Here is a 16,996-nt window from a genome sequence, read left to right as displayed (position 1 = left end):
CCACCATCCATACTAACCTTTCTCTGTTCTCCCACCATCCATACTAATCTTTCTCTGTTCTCCCACCATCCATACTAATCTTTCTCTGTTCTCCCACCATCCATTCTAATCTTTCTCTGTTCTCCCACCATCCATTCATCTTTCTCTGTTCTCCCACCATCCATACTAATCTTTCTCTGTTCTCCCACCATCCATACTAATCTTTCTCTGTTCTCCCACCATCCATACTAACCTTTCTCTGTTCTCCACCATCCATACTAATCTTTCTCTGTTCTCCCACCATCCATTCATCTTTCTCTGTTCTCCCACCATCCATACTAATCTTTCTCTGTTCTCCCACCATCCATACTAATCTTTCTCTGTTCTCCCACCATCCATACTAATCTTTCTCTGTTCTCCCACCATCCATACTAATCTTTCTCTGTTCTCCCACCATCCATACTAATCTTTCTCTGTTCTCCCACCATCCATACTAACCTTTCTCTGTTCTCCCACCATCCATACTAACCTTTCTCTGTTCTCCCACCATCCATACTAATCTTTCTCTGTTCTCCCACCATCCATACTAATCTTTCTCTGTTCTCCCACCATCCATACTAATCTTTCTCTGTTCTCCCACCATCCATACTAATCTTTCTCTGTTCTCCCACCATCCATACTAACCTTTCTCTGTTCTCCCACCATCCATTCATCTTTCTCTGTTCTCCCATCATCCATACTAATCTCGCTCCCTATCTCTCCCTCCTGTTCCCCCAGCTCATGCAGCAACAGGCAGCCATCATGGCAGCGAGCCACGGGGGCTACCTGACTCCCAGCGTGGCCTTCCCCGCCACCCAGATTCACCAGATGGGGGCGCTCAACATCAATGGTCTCCCACACAACTCCATGACCCCAGTGTCGGCTGAATTTCATCAGGCGCTGGGTGAGCAATGCGTTTCATTCCCTTTGTGTGAGTGTGGGGAGAGGGAACTCAGACTGCAGCAAGGCCAAGAGAAAAAAGTAGATTTAGTTCCTGTCTACTACTGATAATCCCAAATTATTCAGATGGAGAAAAATGTAATCTGATGTGATTTGCATATTTATGTTGTGTATGCAGATATATTTTGGTGCGGTAAATCGAATCGGGAGCATAATAGATTTGTTACAGGTACAGACACTAATTTCCCATCCGTCACTGGTTGAATCAATGTTGTTTCCACATCATTTCAATGAAATTACATTGAACCAACGTGGAATAAATGTTGAATTGACGTCTGTGCCCAGTGGGGATCTGCATGCAATTCCCTCTGTTTTCGATTACAAACGGCCCCATCATTCTATACAGACACATTACAGAGGACTTTGAGATAGCTACTGAATAACATTTCCTTATTCAGCAAAACTTTGTTTTTGTCAACCTGAGGAACCCACAAGATCTTCTCTCACAAAGCATGCATCCAAATGAATAATACACAAGTCTTTGTTGTGTTTATTTGTATTTCTTCCCGACATTGCAGTATTGTGACTTTGGTAACTGTATAACTGAATAACTGTATATCAATGAGGGAATCAACAGTTAAGATGGTGCATCAGTCTGACATGACACATTTTAAAGCACCTTTACTTTCTACTGTGAAAATCAATATCACAGAATGGATTCTGTCAGTGACCATCTCTCTCTCTCTCGCTCTCTCTCTTGCGCACGCTCTTTTTCTCTCTCGCTCACTCTCTCTCTCTCTCTCACTCTCTTTTTTTCTCTCTCTCTCATTCTACCTCTGTCTCTTTCTCTCTCTCGCTCTCTCTCCCACTCTCTCTTATTTTCTTTCCTTCTTTATCTCTCTCACTCACCCTCTCTCTCTCCCTCCCTCTCTCTCATTTTCACTTTCTCTCTCTCTCCCTCTCTCCCTCTCTTGCTCTCTCTCTCCCTCTCTCTCTCTCATTTTCTCTCTCTTTCTCTATTTTGCTCTCTCTCTCTCTCTCTCTCCCTCTCCTCTCCATCTCTCTTTCTATATTTTTCTCTTGTTATCTCTCTCTTGCTCTCTCTCTCCCTCTCATTGTATTTGTCTCTCTCTCTACCTCTCTTTCTCTTTCTTTCTTTCTCTCTTTCTCTCTCTCTCTCTCTCTCTTTCTCTCTCCCTCTCTTGCTTTCTTTCTCTCTCTCCATCTCACTCTCTATCTTGTTTTCTCTCTCACTCTCTCTCCCTCTACCCTCTCTCTCTCTCTCTCTCTCTGATTTGGTTTAATGCATGCATGTATGATGGAACATGCCAATATGCACATGCTGTTTACTGTATATGTATATGCACTCATTTGCAAAGTTAAGTTGTTGGAGGAGGCTGGAGAGGGGCTATTTGTCAAATATTTACAGTGACATTTTTAGTGCAAAGTGGGCACTTTTTTACACATGGATAATCAATCCAAGAAAGTGATTAAAAGTGTAGCTGAGGGGCTTCTTCTCTGTTGATAATACAGGACAGAATTACACTGCATTGTGTGTGTTGTGTTTGACTGCAGTATAATACCACTGTGATGAAAGACCAAGAGACGGGACCACCGCATGTACTTTATATGCACATATTGTATGGACTATGTGTGCAGTAAATACATAATACCGATTTGAAATATAGTCAATGCCAGGATACATAGAAATATATTATTTCATATGAATGTAAACTTCTCAAAGAGCCTCATGATATTGCATCACCCTGTACGAGAGAGCAATTCTGTATGATATTCATAACCAAAACAGGCCTTTGTGGGAGGGGGGCTTTGTGCAAGGAGCTTAATGAATGGGCCTGTGGTATTGAAAAGAGCTCACCATGGTGTGTGTTCTGGAACCCTGGTGTGTGTTCTGGAACCCTGGTGTGTGTTCTGGAACCCTGGTGTGTGTTCTGGAACCCTGGTGTGTGTTCTAGAATTGGACACGCTTCAGTGTAAACTACAGTCTGCTGATGACCTTATTATTGAATCCAATGCATTATTAATCCCAGCAAGAACGCATGGCTTTTCTTGAAATTCCAAAGACTACAATGAATATGAAATACATGTTTATTTAATTCATTCATTCATTCATTGGCGTTTGTGCTGGTCGGCAGCAGACTGATGTATGTATGCAGCAGCAGACTGGTGTATGTATGCAGCAGCAGACTGGTGTATGTATGCAGCAGCAGACTGATGTATGTATGCAGCAGCAGACTGGTGTGTGTATGCAGCAGCAGACTGGTGTATGTATGCAGCAGCAGACTGGTGTGTGTATGCAGCAGCAGACTGGTGTGTGTATGCAGCAGCAGACTGGTGTATGTATGCAGCAGCAGACTGATGTATGTATGCAGCAGCAGACTGGTGTGTGTATGCAGCAGCAGACTGGTGTATGTATGCAGCAGCAGACCGATGTATGTATGCAGCAGCAGACTGGTGTATGTATGCAGCAGCAGACTGGTGTATGTATGCAGCAGCAGACTGGTGTATGTATGCAGCAGCAGACTGGTGTATGTATGCAGCAGCAGACTGGTGTATGTATGCAGCAGCAGACTGGTGTATGTATGCAGCAGCAGACTGGTGTATGTATGCAGCAGCAGACTGGTGTGTGTATGCAGCAGCAGACTGGTGTATGTATGCAGCAGCAGACTGGTGTATGTATGCAGCAGCAGACTGGTGTGTATGCAGCAGCAGACTGGTGTATGTATGCAGCAGCAGACTGATGTATGTATGCAGCAGCAGACTGGTGTATGTATGCAGCAGCAGACTGATGTATGTATGCAGCAGCAGACTGGTGTGTGTATGCAGCAGCAGACTGGTGTATGTATGCAGCAGCAGACTGATGTATGTATGCAGCAGCAGACTGGTGTATGTATGCAGCAGCAGACTGGTGTATGTATGCAGCAGCAGACTGATGTATGTATGCAGCAGCAGACTGGTGTATGTATGCAGCAGCAGACTGGTGTATGTATGCAGCAGCAGACTGATGTATGTATGCAGCAGCAGACTGGTGTGTGTATGCAGCAGCAGACTGATGTATGTATGCAGCAGCAGACTGGTGTGTGTATGCAGCAGCAGACATTACTGGCAAGGCTATCTGTTTAAGGGGGCTGAGAGTTTTTGCAGCCATTCAGAGACGTTGGGACTGATGCTCTAAATAAGTGGAATAATTCATGGTAATGTCAAAGACATGCTTTCATATTCTTTAGTGATGCTGACCCTCTGGGAGTGGTTTAAATGTATGCATCAAGTTGGTCTCATGGACTCTCAATGTCTTGATTCCATGCATTGCCACTATACTTAGATATGTCCCACAATTCAACTGTGCCAAATATGCGGCCTAGACATCAACTATAAAAAAGTGTGAGCCTCTCTCTTGATAACCTTAGCCTAAATCTCTCTTTAAGAACTGGAGATGTGCATAACATATCAGTGACTGATGACAGGTGCCTCACTAAATCCCACAATGCCGTGCCTGCATTTCCATAGACCACAAACAGTGCCGTAAAGATTACCATTCAAAGCCTGCCTGATCTTGAGGTAAACGTGGATCATTATCCTCTTTAGTAATGATCGGAATCACCTCTGCGCCCATCTACCTATCATTGTGCCATAAAAACACAACAACATCAATAAAGCTTGTGTAGGACAGCCCAAAAAGTTTAGAGAGCCTCAAAGGTTAAAACCTTTTACTGCTGTGGGCTAAATCAGTGTCACACAAATTGATTATTGGTAGTCTTAAACAAATCTACTTTGAAATGAAAGTATACACCTCACACACATGGTTATGGGCTTTAAAAAATAAAACACCTGTACCATTTGTATTTGTATTTATTATGGAGGCAGCAGCTACTCTTCCTGGGGTGCAGCAAAATTAAGGAAGTTTATACAATTTTAAAAACATACATTCACAGACTGTGTGCTCTCTGTCCCCTACTCCACCACTACCACATATATACAGTACAAAATCTGTGTACGTGTGTGTATAGTGCGTATGCTATCTTGTGTGTGTATGCATGTATCTGTGCCTATGTTTGTGTTGCTTCACAGTCCCCACTGTTCCATAAGGTGTTTTTTTATCTGTTTTTTATATCTAATTGTACTGCTTGCATCAGTTACTTCATGTGGAATAGAGTTCCATGTAGTCATGGCTCTATTTAGTATGGTGTGCCTTCCATCGTCTGTTCTGGACATGGGGACTGTGAAGAGACCTCTTGTGGCATGTCTTGTGGGGTATTCATGTGTGTCCGAGCTGTGTCAGTAGTTCAAACAGGCAGCTCGGTGCATTCAACATGTCAATACCTCTCAGAAATACAAGCAGTGATGAAGTCAATCTCTCCTCCACTTTGAGCCAGGAGAGATTGACATACATATTATTAATATTAGCTCTCTGTGTGCATCCAAGGGCCATCTGTGCTGTTCTGTTCTGAACCAATTGCAATTCTCCTAAGTAATTTTTTTGTGGCACCTGACCACATGACAAAACAGTCATCCAGGTGCGACAAAACTAGGGCCTGTAGGACCTGCCTTGTTGACAATGCTATCAAGAAGGTAGAGCAGCACCTCATCATGGACATACTTTTCCCCATCTTAGCTACTGTTGTATCAATTTGTTTTGACCATGACAGTTTACAATCCAGCGTAACTCCCAGCAGTTTAGTCACCTCAACTTGCTCAATTTCCACATGATTTTTTACAAGATTTTGTTGAGGTTTAGGGTTTAGTGAATTATTTGTACCAAATACAATGCTTTTAGTTTTAGAAATATTTACGACTAACTAATTCCTTGCCACCCACTCTGAAATTAACTGCAATTCTTTGTTAAGTGTTGCAGTCATTTCGGTCGCTGTAGTAGCTGACATGTATAGTGTTGAGCCAGTGGCATGTCATTAGTAAAGATTGAAAAACGTAATGGGCCTACCCAGCTACCCTGGGGAATTCCTGATTCTACCTGGATTATGTTGGAAAGTCTTCCATTAAAGAACACCTTCTGTGTTCTGTTAGACAGGTAACTCTTCATCCACGATATGGCAGGGTGTGTAAAGCCATAACACAAGTTTTGCCAGCAGCAGACTATGATCGATAATGTCAAAGGCCGCACTCAAGTGTAACAAAACAGCCGCCACAATTTATTTATCATCAATTTCTCTCTGCCAATCATCAGTCATTTGTGTAAGTGCTGCGCTTGTTGAATATCCATCTCTATAAGCATACTGAAAGTTTGTTGTCAATTTATTTACTGTAAAATAGTATTGTATCTGGTCAAACACCATTTTTTCCAGAGGTTTACTAAGGGTTGGTAACAGGCTGATTGGTCAGCTATTTATGCCAGTAAAGGGGGCTTTACTATTCTTAGGTAGCAGAATGACTTTTGCTTCCCTCCAAGCCTGAGGGCACACACTTTCTAGTCTTAAATTGAAGATGTAGCAAATAGGAGTGGCAATATCGAATGCTATTATCCTCAGTTATTTTCCATCCAAGTTGTCAGACCCCGGTGGCTTGTCATTGTTGATAGACAATATTTTTTTCCCCTCTTCCACAGTAACTTTACGGAATTTAAAATTACAAATCTTGTCTTTCATAATTTGGTCAGATATACAGTGGGGCAAAAAAGTATTTGTCAGCCACCAATTTAGTCAGCCACCAACTTAAAGATGAGAGAGGCCTGTAATTTTTATCATAGGTACACTTCAACTATGACAGACAAAATGAGAAAGAAAATCCAGAAAATCACATTGTAGGATTTTTTATGAATTTATTTGCAAATTAATTACAAAGTCTTAGTCCGCTTAATACGCGTCCTTAGATGTGCGACCCTCGCCGCCGACCTTGGCCTAGTAACCCTCACCAAGGGCCCCACTGGACTGAGCGGCAGCTCCGGACTGAGGGGTAGCTCGGGACTGAGGGGTAGCTCGGTACTGAGAGGCAGCTCAGGACTGAGAGGAAGCTCAGGCAGGTTGATGGCTCTGGCAGATCCTAGCTGGCTGGTGGTTCTGGCAGATCCTGGCTGACTGGCGGTTCCGGCAGATCCTGGCTGACTGGCGGATCCTGGCAGACTGCCGGCTCTGGCTGCTCCATGCTGACTGACTGACTCTGCTTCGCTCACCTCCAACACCGGCTCTGGTTCTGGTTTCCACCTTGGCTCCTTACGATAAACAGGGGGAGTTGGCTCATGTCTGACTCCTGACTCTGCCACACTCTCCCTGTGCCACCCCCAAGAAATTTTTGGGGCTGACTCTCGGGCTTCCATCCACGCCGCCGTGCTTGTCTCTCCAACTCCATTCTCCTATAACCCTCCTATTTCCAGAAATCTGGATTTCGCAGCTCCTGCTGCCGCTGCCTGTCACCACGCCGCTTGGTCCTGTTGTGGTTGTGGTGGGTGATTCTGTTAGGGATTTCCTCCTCTTCTTCCGAAGAGGAGAGGCGAAAAGGATCGGAGGACCAATATGCGGTGTGGTAAGTGTCCATGGTACTTTTAATACGAAATAGTACACATGAACAACTGAATACAAAAAAACAATAAGCGTGGAAAACCTAAACAGCCTTATCTTGTGCAGCAAACACAGAGGCAGGATCAATCACCCACGAAACACTCAAAGAATATGGCTGCCTAAATATGGTTCCCAATCAGAGACAATGATAAACACATGCCTCTGATTGAGAACCACTCCAGGCAGCCATAGACTATTCTAGACAACCCCACTAACCACAATCCCAAGACCTACAAAAACCCCAAGACAAAACACACCACATAAAATACCCATGTCACACCCTGGACTGACCAAAATAATAAAGAAAACACAAAATACTAAGACCAGGGCGTGACACTCCCACTCCTCTTTCTATTCTGGTTAGGGCCAGTTTGCACTGTTCTGTGAAGGGAGTAGTACACAGCGTTGTATGAGATCTTCAGTTTCTTGGCAATTTCTTGCATGGAATAGCCTTCATTTCCCAAGAATAGACTGATGAGTTTCAGAAGAAAGGTCTTTCTTTCTGTCCATTTTGAGCCCGTAATCGAACCCACAAATGCTGATGCTCCAGATACTCAACTAGTCTAAAGAAGGCTAGTTTTATTAGTTATTTTATCAGAACAACAATGTTCAGCTGTGCTAACATAATTGCAAAAGGGTTTTCTAATGATCAATTAGCCTTTTAAAATGATAAACTTGGATTAGCTAACACAACGTGCGATTGGAACACAGGAGTAATGGTTGCTGATAATGGGCCTCTGTACGCCTATGTAGATATTCCATAAAAAATATGCCGTTTCCAGCTTCAATTGTCATTTACAACATGAATCATGTCTACACTGTATTTATGATCAGTTTGATGTTATTTTAATGGACAAAAAATGAGCTTTTCTTTCAAAACAATGACATTTCTAAGTGACCCTAACTTTTGAACGGTAGTGTACATCACAGAAGACTGAAATGTAAGCAAAACGGTTTGACATAGAAACACCAGATTTTTGTTTTATGTTATGTTATATAATCTTTATTAATTATGAAAATATGAAAAATATGAATAACATTCCACCCATGAGGCCAAAGGGGTTGCTTTTGGTCATTGACTGTAGGAAAGGGCTACGGAGAGTTCTCTGAAAACAATGAACCATCCATTTGATCAACAGATGTAAAGAATTTAAGCTTGATGGCGCATAAGCAGCCGGCCAGATGGTTGACTTGATTAGAGCATGTGTCCTTACAATGATACATGATGATGCTTATTGAAAATAATGTTCAGCAGGTGCACTTCCTGAGCTACAAAAGAAATCAAAATGAAACGGTAAAGAAACATGTTCCCGGTCCCCTGGGATAGATAGGGGGAGGGGTGTGAAAGGAAAATGGCAGTCAAGAGTGCTTTGTTAGGTCAATCACATGAGCAGGAAGTGTATAATCAAAGTCACATAATGTAATGTTCCAGAGCACTGCACTACATGGGCTGAATGCATATGTTCCATGTAGGGCCCTGCCTAACCGCACTCCCATTCAATTCAGCCCTGACTGTGTCATTGATGAAAGTGGGTTTAGACTGGGGTCCAAAACATGATGCAGGACGATTCCACAGAGTGATTAATGCTACAGCTGAAGCTAATGAGCTGTTTGACATAGTGTTTGTGACCACCTGAAGGGCTCTGTGCAGAACTACACCTCAGTGGGAAAGCCTGCCTGGCTGCATGACTGGGCTGCCTGCCTGTCGGACTGACTGGGCTGCCTGCCTGACTGGGCTGCCTGCCTGCCTGCCTGGGCTCAGTGCTGCCTCACCTTGCGTTGCTGTGTGTCACATTATCCGTGGGATTCCAGCTCAGACAGAATCCCCCCTTTGGCACAAGCCCCATTTGTCCTCCCAGGGTTGCTGCATACAGACCACGACACTGAATCACATTTTATAAAATATCTACCATATAAAGACTCACCATCACCATCATCTAAAATAGAGCTAATTTTTTTAGGCTCGACTTCATCACATTACAATGGATAGGATTTTAATGTTCAGTAGCAACATTTTGTAGATTTCTTGCTAACTTAATCTATACCAAGACCGTTTTACCTTCACATTTGAACAACTAGAATACATACGATTATATACGATTGCACCTAGTTTTTAAAATTAACTAAATGAAAACATCAGTTATGAATGCTTATTTCTTGCTTCACTGAGAGACTGTCCTTGTGTACATAATGACTGTGGTCCTCTCCAATATGGGTCCAGTGCTCCTTGTTGATTTGATTGTATAATTAGCATAATAAATACTTATTTTGTATATGGCTGGCCTCTTTCTCAGTGCAATCATAATAGAGTGTAAATCCACAATTTTCCCAAAGAATAGACTGCAATAATGTAAATGTAATTACGCTTTCATAGCATAAAACCAAGTGGACTATGTAGTAGACTCACTTCATGGCATAATAACTGTAGAAAGCTGACAGATAAGACAGAGTTGTATAATTTAAGCAATCTCTTGACCCATAGCATCCTATTACCCATTCTGAAGTACAAAACAACATGTCATTATTTTGGGCCGATGCATTCAGTAAACAGGCATATGTATATTCACATGCTTGTGTGTGCTTTGCAAACACACTATGAATATGATTTTCACAATGCACGCTGGAGTATAAAATGACATTTTTTGTTATGTATGGCACCATATGGAGAACAATCTTTGTCATGCTCAAGCTATAAAGACATTTACTGAGGCCTGCTCCTAATATGTTAGCAGTATTTGAGGTATATGAGGAATATGAGGCTAAATGAAATCATGTTCTCAGTATATTCTTCACAATCCCACCTGTCCATAGCGACGTACTTATTGTATACCAAAGGTTTTGAGCAGAGATATACACTGAGTGTACAAAACATTCGGAGCACCTTCATAATATAACACCCTCCACACACACCCCCTTTACCCTCAGAACAGCAACAATTTGTCAGGGTATGGACTCTACAGGTGTCGAAAGCGTTCCACAAGGATGCTGGCCCATGTTGACTCATCAGCTGTCAGAGCAGCTTACCGATCTCTGCAGCTGTACACATCCCATCTGTAAATAGAACATCCAACCAATTACCTACCTCATCCCCATATTTGTTTTTGTTTTTCTGCTCTTTTGCACACCAGTATTTCTACTTGCACATCATCATCTGCACATATATCACTCCAGCGTAAATTGATAAATTGTAATTACTTTGCCACTATTGGCCTATTTATTGCCTTACCTCCTTACTTCATTTGCACACACTGTATACAGATTTTTCTATTGTACAATACTGTACAATATTTTGTCCCATGTGTAACTCTGTGTTGTTTTTGTTGCACTGCTTTGCTTTATCTTGGCCAGGTCGCAGTTGTAAATGAGAACTTGTACTCAGCTGGCCTACCTGGTTAAATAAAGGTGAAATACATTTTTAAAAAGGAAAAAAAGGCTTCCCACAGTTGTGTCAAGTTGGCTGGAAATCCTTTGGGTGGTGGACCATTCTTGATACACACAGGAAACTGTTGAGAATGAAAAACCTAGCAGTGTTGCAGTTCTTGACATGGACCTGTGCACCTGGCACCTACTACTATACCCTGTTCAAAGGCACTTAAATCTTTTGTCTAGCCCATTCACCCTCTGAATGGCACACATGCACAATCCATTGTCTCAAGGCTTAGAAATGATTATTTAACCTTTCTCCTCACCTTCATCTACACTGATTGAAGTGGGTAACAGGTGACATCAATAAGGGATCATCATTTTCACCTGGATTCACCTGGTCAGTCTATGTCATTGAAAGATGTTTTGTACACTCAGTGTATTGGTGTCAATATAGGTGTCAATCGGTGTCAATATATTGGTGTCAATAGAGCTGTTATCTCTCCCAGACAGAGATATATATATATTGGTGTAAATGAAAGGCCCAAAAGATTGTCAAAGACTCCAGCCACCCAAGTCACAGACTGTTCTCTCTGCTGCCACACGGCAAGCGGTGCCGATGCACCAAGTCTGGAACCAAGAGGACCCAGAACATCTTCTACCCCTAAGCCGTAAGAATGCTAAATAGTTAGTTAAATAGTTAACCAAATACTGTAGCTATCAGGACTATCTGCATTGATCCTTTTTGCACTCACTTCTTTGACTCATTACATACGTTGCTGCTACTGTTCACTATGTCACTTTATCCCTAGTTATATGTACATATCTACCTCAATTACCTCGTACCCCTGCACAGTGACTCAGTACTGGTCCTCCAGACAAGTTATTTTTACTCATTATGTATCTATTATTACTTTTAATATTTCGTGTTTTACTTTTGTATTATTTCTCTATTTTCTCTCTGCACTGTTGGGAACGGACCTTTAAGTAAGCATTTCACTGTTAGTCTACACCTGTAGAAGCATGTGACGAATTAACTTTGATTTAAGCTGAGTAGTGTTAATTATTTAAAGCTATTTATTTCTCTTTTTATATCTGTACTCTCTCACATTACACGTGGTGGACATAGCTCCCTGCTGCTGTCTCTCCTCCATGATACACTGGGCTCTCCCTGTCCCCAAGGTCCACCAGTGACGCCCAACCAGCACAATCTCCCAACCTGTGACTTCTATAATCTCCTTTCTCTGAGCTCTTATCCCACACTGCATCTGCCTGCTGACCCTGAGGCACACGGCGGCCGCCACCCACTGCTAAGCCTTGGAAAATGAATTTGCCTGATGATGGAGAGGCTGCATTATGGCGCTGTACAGTAGAGTGCGTGTGGTCTGCCAGACTGGCTGTCTGAGCCCTCAGAACGGGGAGCAGCAGTCTCCTGGGGCCCCGCCAGAGAATGGGCCAGAGCTGCAGTCTAATTCATCACAGGTCGGCAGAAAACAAGCAATCGCAGGGAGCTTAAACAAAGAAATGGTGCAAAAGACACAAAAGCTCTCACCGGGACCCAGGCAATTCCCCTGGTCACAGCGGTTGGCTGCATGAGTGTCAGGTTAAAGAAGGATTTTTGAGACAATGAATTGTGTGTGTGTGCCATTCAGAGAGTGAATGGGCAAGACAAACGATTTAACTGCCTTTGAACGAGGTATGGTAGTGGGTGCCAGGCGCACCAATTTGAGTGTATCAAGAACTGCAACGTGCTGGGTTTTTCACGCTCAACAGTTTCCCATGTGTATCAAGAATGGTCCACCACCCAAAGGACATCTAGCCAACTTGACACAACAAGCATTGGATTCAACATGGGCCAGCATCCAGGTGGAACGTTTTCGACACCTGTCGAGTCCATACCCTGACCAAATGAGGCTGTTCTGGGGGCAAAAGGGGTGAGAGGTGGGGGGATTTCAACGCAATATTGGGAAGGTTTTCTTAATGTTTTGCACACTCAGTGCATATCTGTGAGAGAGAAAAGGGTGTGAAACTGCTCAAAAACTTTGATATAGGTACTTTCAATTGCACTAGTGGGATTATGAAGAATATACTGAGAACACAATTTAATTTAGCCTCAAATTACTTTTGTTTTTACTTTACTTCTTTACTTCTCTATGGGGGATCTTTGCTTCGCTATAGAGGTTATTTACCTCTCTATGGGGGATCTTTGCTTCGCTATAGAGGTTATTTACTTCTCTACAGAGGCTCTTTTCTTCTCTACAGAGGCTCTTTACTTCTCTACAGAGGCTCTTTACTTCTCTACAGAGGCTCTTTACTTCTCTACAGAGGCTCTTTTCTTCTCTACAGAGGCTCTTTACTTCTCTATAGAGGCTCTTTTCTTCTCTACAGAGGCTCTTTACTTCTCTACAGAGGCTCTTTACTTCTCTATAGAGGCTCTTTACTTCTCTATAGAGGCTCTTTACTTCTCTACAGAGGCTCTTTACTTCTCTATAGAGGCTCTTTACTTCTCTACAGAGGCTCTTTACTTCTCTACAGAGGCTCTTTACTTCTCTGTAGAGGCTCTTTACTTCTCTACAGAGGCTCTTTGCTTCTCTATAGAGGCTCTTCTATATGGTGGCTCTTTACTTCTCTATAGTGGCTCTTTACTTCTCTATAGTGGCTCTACTTCTCTGTAGAGGCTCTTTGCTTCTCTATAGAGGCTCTTTACTTCTCTATAGTGGCTCTTTACTTCTCTATAGTGGCTCTACTTCTCTGTAGAGGCTCTTTGCTTCTCTATAGAGGCTCTTTACTTCTCTATAGTGGCTCTTTACTTCTCTATAGAGGCTCTTTGCTTCTCTATAGAGGCTCTTTACTTCTCTATAGTGGCTCTTTACTTCTCTATAGTGGCTCTACTTCTCTATAGAGGCTCTTTACTACTCTTTACTACTCTCTCTTTACCGAGGTGGTCCCCAGGGCTGATGCTCCAATATTGAGCTTACTTTCAAAGTAGCCACCATCCATATTGAGATCCTCCTCAAATAGACTCATTCACATTCCACACAAGATTGCACATGCTCAACAAGAGGCTGGTTTTAAAGGATCATCCAATTCTATTTCAACCGTGAAACATCCTGCAACCGCGTGTGTTTGTGCGTGTGTGTGTGTGTGTGTGTGTGTGTGTGTGTGCTTATTCTTCATGGTATGTCAAACTATTGGATATTTTTCATGATGTTTAAAGTGGGTAGGAGTCTATGTTTTGCTTCCCCTGTCCGCACTGAGCAAATCTTTCACTGTAATCTCCTCTATCTCTCAGGATCTTACTGGAATTTCATAGTGGTTCCCTCATCCTGTTCACACTCAGATCCAGCAGGGTATCTCAGAAACACAACAGACAGGCTGATTTTTTGACAGGTTCCCAGTTTTCCAGCGGGATGTCTCACCACCAGCGCCTGCTATGTAACAGTCCTTGTGATGGAGGGGAAGGAAGTGTAGTGAACAAAATGGTGTATGTGTGTGGGTATATGTGTGTATGTGTGGGTATATATGTGTGTATGTGTGTGGGTATATGTGTGTATGTGTGGGTATATATGTGTGTATCTGTGGGTATATGTGTGTATGTGTGTGGGTATATGTGTGTATGTGTGGGTATATGTGTGTATGTGTGGGTATATATGTGTGTATGTGTGTGGGTATATGTGTGTATGTGTGGGTATATGTGTGTATGTGTGGGTATATATGTGTGTGGGGGGGGTAATCTGAAAAAAGTATAAATATCCTTGTCTCAGCAGGCCTCAGCTCTCCACCAGCCAACATTACCACTCCCAACATCGTCACTCCCATCGTCAACGGCTTCACGGGTATCCCCCACCATCAGCCCAACGGACATCCCACTGTTGAGACCATGTATACCAATGGTCTCTCGCCCTACTCCACCCAGAGCCCCAACGCCGCAGACACCCTCCAGCAAGCCTTCACCGGAGTACAGCAATACACAGGTATTGTACACATCGAGAAGTAGAGCAATACACAGCACAGATACTGTGCACACTGGCCTGGGCCCTTAAACCCTGCCCCAGACTGAGAGAGATGTGCACTAATATGGTGCAGGAGTAAAATCAGGGACGTGTTGGTGTACCATGGAGCAGAATGGCTACTGTTTCTTTACAGGTGCATATCATTGAATGACAAACTACAAAACTGACAGCATAAACACAGCATACCTGACCGAAAACAAGAGAGATACTGTATTGAGAGGTATAGAGATCTATATGAGATATACCATTACAAAGTGTGTGTGTGTGTGTGTGTGTGTGTGTGTGTGTGTGTGTGTGTGTGTGTGTGTGTGTGTGTGTGTGTGTGTGTGTGTGTGTGTGTGTGTGTGTGTGTGTGTGTGTGTGTGTGTGTGTGCGTGTTACAGCTATCTACCCAGCCGGCACACTGACTCCCATAGGTCAGACTCTGCCTCAGCCATCACAGGTCATCCAGCAGCAGCAACAGAGAGAAGGTGAGGGTGAGAGAATAATATTTCTATTTTACAAAGCTATTGTAAATATTCAGTTTTATTGCTTTATTGTCATATTTCGATATTCCAATTTACAGGTTTAAGAGTATTATGTTAAATACAATTGCATTTCATTTTTTGGTATTACACTTTCCTAGTAATATTGTTCAGGTGTTACAATGCAGTGATTAAATGGTCTCATTTTGAAAATGAAAGTGTTACATAGTACTCTGTACGCATAATGGTATTATCTGGGGCAAAACGAATCAATCATCATCATCTATGTGATGCAGGATGGACTTTGGCTTCAACCTTTTCCTAAAAGTAGACTACATGGAGATTACATTAGAGCATGTACAGTATTGGTTGATTGCATTGTGTAATCCATTGACTGGGTTCAAACACATTTCTGGTCACATCTCAATCTGCTTAGCTGATTATGATGACAACCGTGTGGGATGTCATGTCATTTTGGATTCACTATTTCTAAGTCGTTACCAATCTGTTTTTCCTCAAATAAGTATGCGTGCATTATTATTATTATGTAGGCCTTTGTGTTGATGAAATAGTCTGATTTCCACTATTGTTTGACTAGATTATATGCTTGAATGAAGGCTTAATGCTGCCTCTGAACGTCTCCATCTAAACAAATCAGCAAGTTTCCACCTCAGTGATGTAATGGTGCCACACCATGCAAAATCAAATCAAAGTTGGAAAATGCACAGTTTGTATTTGTGGTGGTAAGCACAGTTTTATTATCTATAAATACTGTCACAGAAGTCAGAACAAATGTCTTTGCCACACCATTAGTCGTGCTCCTCAGATCTGTTCCCCGGCCAAATGAGAAGCCACAGGTCTGCAGGCAGCGGTATATAGGTCTGATTGTGGTTTCCATGGTTTCTGTGTGTTCGCAGGGCCCGAGGGCTGTAACCTGTTCATCTACCACCTGCCACAGGAGTTTGGAGATAACGAACTCATGCAGATGTTTCTGCCTTTCGGGAGCGTCATTTCCTCCAAGGTCTTCATGGACCGAGCCACCAACCAGAGCAAATGTTTCGGTGAGTTTTAAAGCTAGTTTTAAATGGGTGGTCTATGTTTGTTCTGTCAACCAAACAATTAAAACAGTTTCATGTATTGCAAACAAGGCAAGGATTCCTGTGATATTTCAACAAAAGTAAACTGTTTAAACAAATTGGTAGCCTATAATCCCCTTGTTATCTCAGTGGGGATGTCCTCAGAGCTTGAAAAGCGTTTATCTATCTGTTTACTACAAAGCTTTGGAATAGGATGTATGTAGCCACAGCATCAAGATCACCACTCTGTAACCCATATACCTGTCAATACCCAGGGTGCACTGGTGCTGATTCACACCCCAACCTGGATCTGGTCCCACTAGGCTCCACAAACCAGACCTGACTTTGGCCTTGAAAAAAAAGTGGGGATGAAGAGAGGGGAGAGAAAAGATTTGGCAAAGGACAATTATAGATCAGCATTTGTTTTCACTTGAGGGAGCCATACATCCCTGGGTAAAACTGATTTCTGCCATGCTCTCAGGGCGAACTTAATAACATAGAAATTCATAAAAGAAGTCCTATTTGCAGTATTGACTAATACACTATGCATTTACAACATAATGTTAGGTCTGACAGGGCTGCTTTGTAGGGTAATTCATCTAGAAAGCAGGAAGAGGGTTAAACCCAGACTG

The 16,996-nt window shown here is 42.7% G+C and overlaps 1 protein-coding gene across 7 annotated transcripts in view; it reads left to right on the top strand.

Moving 5' to 3' along the window:
- Positions 1-16,996, top strand: part of celf5a (cugbp, Elav-like family member 5a) — a 364,846-nt gene that overhangs the window by 345,214 nt on the left and 2,636 nt on the right. For 4 of the 7 annotated variants that reach the window (XM_042303675.1, XM_024396321.2, XM_042303612.1 and 1 more), the window contains 4 exons: positions 757-922; positions 14,576-14,785; positions 15,208-15,300; positions 16,206-16,349. In XM_042303675.1, the coding sequence (XP_042159609.1) occupies positions 757-922; positions 14,576-14,785; positions 15,208-15,300; positions 16,206-16,349 (613 nt within the window). The remainder of the gene's footprint in view (positions 1-756; positions 923-14,575; positions 14,786-15,207; positions 15,301-16,205; positions 16,350-16,996) is intronic. The other 3 variants (XM_042303708.1, XM_024396270.2, XM_024396198.2) reach the window with 2 other exon arrangements.

The sequence above is a fragment of the Oncorhynchus tshawytscha genome, linkage group LG01 (genome assembly GCF_018296145.1).
Source record: "Oncorhynchus tshawytscha isolate Ot180627B linkage group LG01, Otsh_v2.0, whole genome shotgun sequence".
NCBI classification, from domain to species: Eukaryota; Metazoa; Chordata; class Actinopteri; order Salmoniformes; family Salmonidae; genus Oncorhynchus; species Oncorhynchus tshawytscha.
Note: the sequence above shows the minus strand (reverse complement) of the source record. Positions and strands in the feature narration are given on the sequence as shown.